Source organism: Cryptomeria japonica, chromosome 8 (genome assembly GCF_030272615.1).
Source record: "Cryptomeria japonica chromosome 8, Sugi_1.0, whole genome shotgun sequence".
Taxonomy (NCBI): Eukaryota; Viridiplantae; Streptophyta; class Pinopsida; order Cupressales; family Cupressaceae; genus Cryptomeria; species Cryptomeria japonica.
In genome coordinates, this window is record NC_081412.1 from 592418469 (window position 1) to 592430532 (window position 12064).

Genomic DNA, 12064 nt, shown 5'->3' on the forward strand with positions numbered 1-12064 from the left:
TTTTCACCTTTTGTAGTCTTGTTGTTACATTTCACATTTGATGCGTATCCACCTCATGTGGAATATTATATTGTTTCTCCTATCTACCACACCTATTTCCTACCTACCCTTGTTTCTTATTGAGCCACATCTCATGTTTGTGTGCTCACATATCCATATAACCTTGCCTATATAATACTATTAAACAATTGATCATTCATCTATTGATGAGAATATAGTTTATTTTTGTCTTATATTTTGTCTTTTTATTATACTTTTCATTGAGCTCTTGATCTTGACAAAATCTCACATAAATAAATAGGCTAGACAACTTATGTTAAAATTAATTTTAAAAGAGAGCAAAATTTTAAATTTAACAAACATCCAAACACATTGTCATGCCATAGGTGGGATAATGGGTCATGACTCATAAAACTTGTCTCCAAACCCTAACCCGTTTTTCTTTCAAACCCTAGAATCCTACACTTCTGTTCTATTTTATTTCTCTCGAAATATAAGCCCCATTTTTCGATTCAGCAGCGCACAGGAGGAAAAAAAATGGCGGCAGCGGCGACGAGGCCACTGGTGACAATGCAGAACCCCAATGGCACCAGTGAGGGCGGTGGCTTTCCTCTACCAGATGTCATGAAGGCCAGCATACGCCCGGACATTGTCCGTTTTGTGCACAGCAACATGAGCAAGAACAAGCGTCAGCCATACGCGGTAAGTACCAAGGCTGGCCATCAAACATCGGCGGCATCATGGGGGACAGGAAGAGCAGTTTCAAGAATTCCGAGAGTGGCGGGTGGAGGTACGCACAGATCAGGCCAGGCCGCCTTTGGCAATATGTGCCGTGGCGGGCGAATGTTCGCCCCGACGAAGATATGGCGCAAGTGGCACCGTAAAATCAATTTGAACCAGAAGCGTTTCGCGGTGGTTTCAGCCCTCGCAGCCTCGGCCGTGCCTGCGCTTGTGATGGCGCGAGGACATCGGGTGGAGAAGGTGCCCGAGCTGCCCCTTGTGCTCGGTGATGCTGTGGAGTCTGTTGAGAAGACGGCTGGAGCCCTCAAGGTTTTGAAGACTCTGGGGGCTCTTCCGGACGTGGAGAGAGCGAAGAGCTCTCACACGATACGGGCAGGCAAGGGAAAGATGCGCAATCGGCGATATGTTTCCCGTAAAGGCCCCCTTATTGTTTATGGCACTGAGGGAGCTAAGCTGGTCCGGGCGTTTCGAAACATTCCCGGAGTCGACGTTGCACATGTGGATCGGCTTAACCTGCTTAAGCTTGCCCCAGGAGGACATCTCGGTCGATTTATAATTTGGACCCGATCTGCCTTCGAAAGGCTGGATAAGGTGTTTGGGACTTTTGAGAAGGAGTCTGAGCAGAAGAAGGGGTACTTGCTGCCCAGGTCTAAGATGGTCAACTCTGATCTTGCTAGAATTGTGAATTCTGACGAGGTGCAGAGTGTTGTGAGACCGATTGAGAGGGAAGTTAAACGCAAGCCGCTCAAGAAGAACCCTCTGAAGAATTTGGGGGCGCTGTTGAAGCTTAATCCTTATGCAAAGACTGCTAGGAGGATGGCTCTTTTAGCTGAGGCAGAACGTGTCAAGGCTAAGGCGGAGAAGCTGGACAAGAAGAGAAAGGAGCCCCAGGTATAATTTAGACAGTCGTTGAACTAAACAGTTATTTTTTTTTTTAAAGTTTAGAAAATCAAACATTACTAGCTGTTTGTGATTGATTTTACCTCCCACATCTTCTTCGTAGCTTGTATAATGAAAAGTGAAAACTAATTTCCTGTATTTTTTGTGGGTAAATCCCCAAGATCTAAATAATGTCATGCCTCGGGCCAGAAATCGTAATCACAACATTCGTAAGCCCTAGAGGCAGCATCAAAACCCTAATAGCTGCTTTATGTCACCAAGTATGGGTGTGTAAATGAACATGTAATGCATAAAATATATAGAAATACAATATATATGCACCCTGATAAGAATGTTGCCTCATAATAGGGCCCACCTAAGGCAGATATCAGCCTTAACAAACAAATTTATGCAATAAAATGTATATATGATGGTCGACTCAATTAATAATTTGTTGAAGTTGTAGCTGTGCTAGAGATATAAAATGATATCTATTCTCCTCTCCAACATCTCTTATTTAATTCGTGGCTTCAGTTACTGTTTTCTATCTTGCATTGCTTTGACTGCTGTCGGTGTGATGTTTATGTGTCTGTCGGTGACTCTTCCCCTTCCATCGTGGAGCCTCTTCACTTGCCTTGCGATTCTTTATTTATCTCGCTCTTCTATTTTCGTGGTCTTCTTCTTCTTTGGCAGATTGATAGATATTTTGCTGGCTTGTAGCAAGTGGAGAATAGCATGTATGAAGTCTGTCAGTTCATTAATATTATATATTTTTTGTGTTCAGAATTTTCAGACTTATGAAGGTTTATAGAATGTATACGAGATGTATCTTTTGATTTCATTGTCATGATTGATTTGTAGGAAATCAATCTTATCTTATTGAGATTGATAGTAATCTGAAAGTATCAAAAGTTGTATTCGTAATCAAAGATATGATAAAGTTCATTTTTAAGTGTACTGGGTTTTTCACCCTAAGGGTGGAGGGTTTTCCCAGGATAAGTTCTTGTGTTTGTGTTGTTCATAAGCTTAGTTTTCTTCTATCTATTTATTCTGGTTCAAATTTAACATAATTATCTTAATTGGGACAACTTAGTGAAAGGATATACCCCTCCAAATGGAGAGGCATCACCCCAGCCGTGGAAGGTATATAAAGGGAAAGATCGGTTGAGAAAGGTGGGAGAAAAAAAGTAAAGTAGATTAGATAATTTAATCAAAGGAAGGCAAATAAAATCAAACATTGACAGCCAATTCAGCGTACAGTAACATAATTATTCCTGCGATTGGGCAATCTAAGTTGGTATGTGATTTCAATGACCCTATTCCATTCCATACTTGGGAATTAAATTTTAGGGCAAAACTATGACACTTATGAAAAGGGACTTTACAAGTGATATCAGAGCATGTTTCCGCTAGCGTGAGGGATGAGCAATTGTTAATGCAACTTGGTCAAAGGGCTTTAAGGGCACTAGAGAGGGAAAAGAATTAAATTGCACAAAGCAAAGACAACACAAGGTGAATGTATGGAACAAGAATTTAGGGCCTCTATGAAATAAATAGCTACAAAACGTAGATTGCACCATAAGTACTTTTAGACCTAACTCAAGAAATAGGAGAGATGACACTCGTAGCCAAATAGAAAGTGACAATAGGACCACCCTAAGATCAAGCCTAAGATCAATTGGGCCTCCCTTCTTAGTTAGGGAGGAGCCATCAAGAGGAAATTTGGAAAGCAAAGCACCCAATGTAAATGAGCTTGCTGAAGCATGCACAAGACTTAACCTTGAAATTAAGAGGACTATTTTATTTCTTGAATATTGTGAGGCTGAGGAAAGGAGGAATCATAGAAAGGAAAAGATTCAATCTAATCAAGATTTACAACACAAGGTAGGGAAGTTGTCCATCCCTAATTTTGATGGGTTGGCAAAGATGGATCCAAAAGCTAGAAACCTACTTGGCCCTTAGCCCTAGGAAAATGCAATTAAATTTGCCATATTACATCTGGAAGGGGTGGCACATGATTGGTGGCACCATAGCCTAATAAACACAAGGCCATTAAAGCGTAAAGGCCTATGATGCCTTCAAGAAAAAAATTATTGAAATATTTGACCAAAACATCTCGAAAGACACTTCAAAGAACTTGCCAGGATAAGGCAAAAAGGAACCCTTGAGGAATACATTACAAGATTTCGAAGATTTTTAGTTATGGTTCCCAAAATATTTGAGGAAAGACTTATCTATTCATAGAAGTGTTATTGGATACACTTTGTGGTCTAGTAAGTGCCTTTGACCCCATCATGCTCCAAGAAGCAATCTTAAAAGCCACTTGACTAGATTCTACCAAAACAATCAAAAGATAAGTACTTCTATGGGAAGGACAAGCATAAGATAGTATTCCTCCCTTATGTTGATCGAAAACTTCGGAAGAAAGGGTCGTGTTTTGCTTGCAAGAGGAAAAGGGATAGTGAGCAGCACACTTGTAAACAAGAGGAAAACCAAGAGAAAAGTTGTGCTTTAAATGCAAAGAATTATGGAAATTGGGGCATATTTGTGATCGGAAGAGACTTAAAGTAAACCCTTGTGCTACAAGTGCAAATAAAAGTGGAAACCAAGACATGTGGGAAAAGAAGCCAAGCCCATAATATTGAAATAATATCTAATGAAGGAGAGGAAAACCCAAAGAAGAAAACAAGGTATGACGAAACAGATCTTAAGAGCATCACATCAAAAGGAGGGACAACAAACAAATGGAGCTTTGTTGAGGAACAATTAATCGCAATGCTCTCATATCCTTAAGATCTAGAAACAATATCTCCACAATAAAAATTGTAATATGTTGACTTGAAATCTTTAAGCAAGACCCCAAAGTTTCCTTGTCAAGTAAAGGGACAACCTCTTCCACTAGACAATGTAGGGTAAAGATGAATCAATGAATGCATTCTAGTCTATGAGAAGGGATCTAACAATTGTTGATGATCACATAGCTACAGTCGGACTCCATTAGGGCTGACAGGGACAACGTAATTGTCTAATTGGCCTATCGGCTTTAGACAATTACGGATGCCGACTATTTATGAAAATGCTATTAAATGTTTAGATGTGATGTCTAATAAATATGCAATTAGTCAATGATTAGTATCAATTTTATATAACCGATTCTATTGTTATCGGGTTGGTTAATATCGGTTATTCTGTGTTTGTTATTGGTTGCGCATAACCAATGGTATTTGAATCGCTTCAGTTTATTATCGATTTATAACATATAATCGGTTCTACATAACCGATTGTTTTTGTAAATTGGTTTGTTTATAAAATCAATCATATGTGTGAATTGGTTTGTAATCGATGATGGAGAGCCATTGGGTGTGATAGTATAGTCATGACTTTATGTAGAACTCTCAATGGTTGTATATTAGTAGTTTGTGTTTTCTTTGGAGGGATGACAACAGTGACAAAAATAAGAAATCATTATATAGCAGTCGGTGATCACATAGTTTGTGGCATATAGAAATAGTTAATAGTTTCGTAATTATCTTCAACTGGAAGGATGTCAATAACCTACAACAATCGGTGATTAGTAAGATTGAGTTACACACATATTTGTAGATTGAATTACATATATGTTTGATTACCTACAACCTGTGGCTATCAACAATTCATGATATTCACTCATAGTGATTTCACTATATATTTGCGAATTAAATTTGCAACTTTCATAGTTCAAATTAATACCAGTCTGAGATTAAGTTAAAATAAAATTTAAAATTACCTTATATTCAAATCTGATCGAAACTCAACATGGTATCAGAGTAGGCTTAAGGAAAGATCAGATCAGATTTATAGAAGCAAGGTTATCTTCCACCATTGTCTTCAAGTTTGATAGGAGAATTAGAGTTGAAGACAAACTTGAGGGAGCATCAAACTTGTATCTTGGAAGTTTAGAATTATGCTTGCCTTGGGTGAAAACAATTTAGACGAATTTGTGAAGAAAGCCATACATGAACCAATTGAAGATGAGAAGCTTCAATGGAAGAGAGAACCACTAAACAATGAAAATACTGGTTGACTTCGTGAAAGATCACATTTTGCCAATCATCTCCAAGATGACAAAGGCATGTGACATGTTCAAAACATTAGAGGAGATGTATGAGATCAACAACACAAGTCGAGCTCTCGCATTGAAACAATAACTTCACCACATCAAGATGACGAAAGGAGAATCCATCATGTCTTTCTTCATGAGGATTACCAAAGTGAGAGATCAACTCTCTACCATTGGACACATTGGACACACTATAGATAGCAAAGAATTAACCATGTTGGCTCGAAATGGTCTTCCTTCATCATGGGAGTCATTTATTCAAGGGATAAGCGCAAGATCAAAACTCCTTAAGTTTGATCGATTGAAAACAAACTGCATTCAAGAAGAGGCGAGATTTGCTACAAGAGGCATTGGCCAAAGCTCCACAAATGAAGACATTCATGCTCTTGCCTCGCACTCAAAGAAGAAAGGTAAGAAAGGACATTTCAAAAGGAAGAAAGATAAGGAAGAAAGATAAGGAATCCAATGATGCTCCTACATTCAAAAGAAGGAAGGATATTTCAGAAATCCAATGCTTTAGATGTGACAAATATGGTCACTACGCAATGAAATGTCCAACTAGGACTATGCCTCAAGCTTCCATTATGGATGCTGGTGATGATAGCATCAAGGGTTACAAAGAAAGTTGAGACAAGGAGGCTCTTCCAGTGAGAGGGAGCATGCTGCAAGGAATATTTGTTCTAAATCTTAGGATGGTCATATTCCTACCTAGGGCTCGATCTTATGATAGTAGATCCATGATGGTTTTTGATCTAGCACTTCCAGTTGTATGAGGATCATACCAGATGATGAGAGTCTCCTAAAGCAAGATATCTTCCATGATTGAGACCATGTGAGCAAGGGATGCTTCCGTGACAGAGGGAGCAGCTAAGAGGATGTGCCTCGATTAGTTCTTGGTCATATTGGTTCAGAGGGAGTGGACCATGTCAAGATGGTTTCTCTAGTGATCAGTCAAAGGACTATGATTAATGGGATGGAGACCCATGTATGTAGGCTGGAAGGCCTTTATGCTGACTCCTAATTCATGATATTTTTGAACAGATGAATACTTGGTGAGCTTAAAAGACTCCAAGAGTGATGCAGACTCCAACCTTGTATTTCATGAAAGGTCAAAGCATGTGGAGGTCGAGTATCACTATGTTAGAGACATGGTGGAAAGGTATGTTATTCAGTTAAGATACATTAGTACTAATGAGTAGACAATAGACATTCTCACCAAGCCTCTCAAAATGAAGCCCTAATTGAGATTGAGTCTCAACATCATTGGTTTGTTTATATTTTTTGTAGTAATGTATTCTTCTCTTTATAAGATGTTTAAAGTGTAAACTCTTGTTATTGCATTTCTCTTTGAGAGAGACATAAGGTGAAAGCCCTTATCTACACCCTCTGATATGGTTCATGGTGGATGTCATGTGTGTGATGCCATGACAAACATCACGTGAGAGAGTCCGTGATGATTTTATTTTACTTGTGTGTTTTTACCCTTTGGATGAGCCATGGAGAATATCATTGAGAGGTGACGATCTCACAATGATGAACACTTGTACATCACACCATTATTTTGAGGTGACTATCTCACAATAATGGTTGATATCAAGTGAGGTAATATCAATGTATAAACCATAATGGTGGATGTCACGTGAGGTGATATCTATGGATATGCCATAGCGATTGATATCACGTTAGGTGATATCTAAGTATAAACCATAATGGTGGATGTCATGTGAGGTGATGTCTATGGATATGCCATAATGGTTGACATCACGTGAGGTGATATCTATGGATAAGCCATAATGATTGATATCACGTGAAGTGATATCTATGAAGGAGCCATGATGGTTGATATCACAATGAGGTGATATCTTTCCTTTCCACATATGGATGTAGCCATTGTGGTCAATCATCATGATGAGGTGATGTGACTCATAGAAATTAAGAAGGATTCCTCTCTAGCTAAGAGGGAGTGTTAATGATAGAATAGCTACGGTCGAACTCCATTAGGGCCAACATAGACAATGTAATTGTCTAATTGGCCTATCGGCCTTAGACAATTACGTATGCCGGCTATTAATGAAAACACTATTAAATGTTCATATGTGACGTTTAATAAATATGCAATTAGTTAATGATTACTATCGAATTTACATAACCGATTCTATTGTTATCGGGCTGGTTAATATCGGTTATGCTGTGTTTGTTATTGTTTGCACATAACCAATGGTATTCGAATTGGTTTGGTTTATTATCAGGTTATAACATATAATCGATTTGTTTTATTATCAGTTCTACATAACCAATTGTTTTTGTAAATCGGTTTGTTTATAAAATCAATCATATGTGTGAATTGGTTTGTAACCAATGATGGAGAGCCATCGGGTGTGATAGTATAGAGTGACGACTTTATGTAGAACTCTTGATGGTTGTATATTAGTAGTCTGTGTTTTCCTTGGAGGGATGACAACAGTGATAAAAATAAGAAATTAATATACAGCAGTCAGTGATCACATAGTTCGTGGCATATAGAAATAGTTAACAGTTCGTAATTATCTTCAACTGGAAGGAAGTCAATAACCTACAGCAATCGGTGATTAGTAAGATTGAATTACACATGTATACTGCAGATCGGATTACATATATGTTGGATTACCTACAACCTGTGGCACTCAGCAATTCATGATATTCACTCACAGTGAACTCAACATATATTCTGCAGATTAAATTTGTAACTTTCATAGTTCAAATTAAAATCAGACTGAGATTAAGTTCAAATAAAATTTAAAATTACCTTCTTTTCAAATCTGACTGAAACTCAACAACAATACTTGTATTTGCATGATGTCTTCACATAGTCATGTGTATGCTCCGCGGTTGGCATGTCTACTCCATGAATAGCTGTGATTACTGTAAATGTGTTCCTATCATCATGGTATTTCTATTTTTGGTTGGTCTAGAATGTGAGAATTACGAGAGTAAACCAAAAGAGATGAATTTGTTTAGGAAAGAACATTGCAATTAAGGTCATAGATGTGCGTCATGCTTTTAATCCTCTTCTCAATATATGGGAAGCCCACATTTGCTTTGTCTTGAAGAGATATCCATAGGGCCAACCAAAATAGTTCTTCCAATTACAATTATTGAGAGAAAACTCGTCTTAAATAAAACCCTGCTATTTTTCAACTATTGGTTATAACTCACATTCAAAATAAAGTTGAAGACATGTTTTAATTCAACTTTTGATGATATTAGAGTAGCGTAGCTAAAGGTGGATTACGAAATTAGACTTAATTGCTTGAATACAAGCAATTTCGAGAAGGGCGAGCTGTCATGCCTAGGGTGTAAAACCCTAATCACCCTTGGGTGTAAAACCCTAATCACAACATTCATGAACCCTATATGCATCATCAAAAACCTTGTCACTGCTTTATGTCACCAAGTATGGGCGAATAAATGAATATGGATTGAATAAAACAAATATAAATACAATATATACTCCCTGATAAGAATGTTGCCCTATAATATGGCTGACCTAAGGCAGATTGCAGCCTTAACAACCAAATTTATGCAATAAAAAATATATATGATGGCCAACTCAATTGAGGGTCGACCTAAGAACAAAGCCATGAATTAATTAAATGAATAATTATCTTAATTGGGACGATTTAGTGAAAGGATATACCCCTCCAAATGAAGAGGCATCACCCCAGCCATGGAAAGTATATAAAGGGGGAAGATTGATTGAGAAAGGGGGAGAAAAAAAGAAAAGCAGATCAGAGATGTTAATCGAATGAAGACAAATAAAATCAGACATTGATAGATGATTCAGCATACAGTAATATCATTACCCCTGCTATTGGGCAATCTAAGTTGGTACATGATATCCCTAACCCTATTCCATTCCCCACTTCCCTTGGGAATTCAATTTATGGCACAACTAGGGCATTTATGAAAAGGGACATTACAATAAACACAGAAGTGGGAGTTAATAAGCTCTTCCCTTATCTGTGGCACCTCCGTCTCATTAATAAGACAAAAAGCACAAGAAGGTACTACAGAAAAATGGAAAATACCTTGAGATGTAACAAAATAAGAAATCACTCTCTTTTTACTGAATTCTGCCATTGACTGTATACCTGCTTATCTATACGGCTGGTTTGCAGTGAAATGGTAGTAAAAATTATGCTGCTCTCTTTGAAGTAAACTTAAAATGCTTGTAAGAAATATATTATACAGACTTATTACCATTTGTATTGTTTGTGGGCTACCATTACCTACGATCTGCGGAAGAGTGTTTATAGCTAGTCAGTCACACATTGGGAATAATCATGGCCTGTTTATTCCAAATTTAGAGTCATTTAAGGTAAATGTTCTTTGATATAATTTTCAAATGAAGTGGCCATGTTTTTGGTCATCATCTTCGTTGGGCCTTCCTTGAATCGAGCATATCCTCTGCAGAACCTATGAATAAAATGAAAAAGTTGTTTTTTTTTCATTATATTACTGAATGAATCTCTTTGCCTGCTTCCATCAAGATCACATTTGGATGCCATGGTAGTTAATATTAAAAAAAATCTATCAGCCTTACCGTGGCAATGAAAAGTGTTGCATTGCTTTAAGATACTGAAATTGCTTTTAGGCTAAATAAATCTAGATTCCCCAAATCGAACCTGGCATGAGCTCTCTTTTCTGATGTAGTTTTATGGATCCTGAAGTGGTAGGTAACAGTAGCCTATTATTATTTCCTTTTTTTTGAGAAATTATTGATTTATTTTTGGTTTTGATATTATATTGTTTCTTTTATGGATGCTATTATGATTTCTACTTGAAGATTTGGAGACTGGTAAAATTATTTTATGTTTGGTTTTGTTGTTTTATGTTGTTTTGTCTTGACAATTGGTTCTATCATTTTAGTGTTCATCTTATAATAGTTTGTTTATCATTGGCTGTTGTAGTTTTATTTTTAAAAATTAGATGTCTGTGAGATGAGTTTGATAGTAGAAAAAATTGTAATAAATTAGGATTATTTTGAAGTTTATAATTCATGATTAAATATTTGATAGATAAAGTATGAAAAGTATTTTTTCTCGTGAACACGAAGATTTCAGAAAATCAGCTTGCTTTGCTATTATGTTTTGTTTTGTTTTACTGATCTCTGGCATTTCTCTGTCTAACTTCCAGGATAAGGCAGTCAAGGCAGCAGGCAAAGCTTGGTACCAAACTATGGTTTCAGATAGTGACTATACAGAGTTTGATAATTTCTCCAAGTGGCTTGGTGTAACTCAATAGAGCTTTATTAGTCCATGCTCTGCTGGTTATTCGGTCAGTATAATTAAGGTTGAAATCTAGGGAGCACAGTTAGTGGGTTTACTATAGTTGAGGCGTTCCATTTGTAGCTGGATTTACAGAACAGATCTATTTTTGGTAGAACTATTTAATGTTTGTGTTTATGTGCTTTGGCATCATTGGCATCACAAAAATTAGTTTTTGGCATAAATTTTGCAGTCTCAGTTTGGATAGTTAGGGCCCATAGGGGCATGCAAGAGGATCAATAAATAGAGGCTCTTCATGATGAAGGCTAATTTGATAATGGCTTTGTTTTGGTATTTCAAGATACTCCCAGCTTACACCTGGATTTTGCATTTCCTGCTAGGTTGTGCCTGGTGAGTGGTTCTTCCGAATATTAAAATGGTCAAAGGTATCTATCATATGCTCCTTTAACAAGCTTGGTTGATTTAAAATTTTAATGTAGGGGAGAAGGACCAGTAGGTGATAGGGGTACCAATACATGATATAGTACATAGATACTTTTAGACCAATAGTGGTGCCCTAAAAATGTCATGTCAATGCTTATCCCCAAAAAGTACCTCTAAAATTCAAAAAATAGCTAATGATGTGATGCCACATCAGTGCACAAGTAAACATGACTTAGTGCACAACTATGAGTCTTATTACACCTATGGGTCTTATTACAATCTGGGACCATTTTGGACACCTTCACAAAAATGAATGCTGATGTGGCATCATAGTTGACCGTAAGGACTTGAAATTTTGTTTATGAGTAGGGGGACTTGACAAGTAAGCTGCTGTGAAAAATTGAATTTTTTTTGAAATGTCCACATGATTTTGAGAAGCGTGAAGTTAGGGTGAACATGTACAGGCTCCTCTCCCCTATATGTTAATTTTCAAGTCTTACAAGTTCATGACTCATTTGTGATGCATTTAATACTCTCAGAGATTGTCTGATGGCAAATTATGTTTTCAAAGTAACTTTGTATAGAGAACTGGAAAATGATTTTCTCTATTTACTTGGTATTGGTATCATTTTATTTTCAGTATATGGCTTGTGAG

The 12064-nt window shown here is 37.2% G+C and overlaps 1 protein-coding gene across 1 annotated transcript; it reads left to right on the forward strand.

Annotated features, from left to right (window-relative positions):
• The first annotated feature begins 392 nt into the window (after positions 1-392).
• Positions 393-11303, forward strand: LOC131037902 (large ribosomal subunit protein uL4). Its single transcript, XM_057970147.2, has 2 exons — positions 393-1632; positions 10895-11303. Exons 1-2 carry the CDS (start codon positions 538-540, stop codon positions 11000-11002), a joined length of 1203 nt encoding a protein of 400 aa, XP_057826130.2. The 5' UTR covers positions 393-537; the 3' UTR covers positions 11003-11303.
• The last annotated feature ends 761 nt before the right edge of the window (positions 11304-12064 follow it).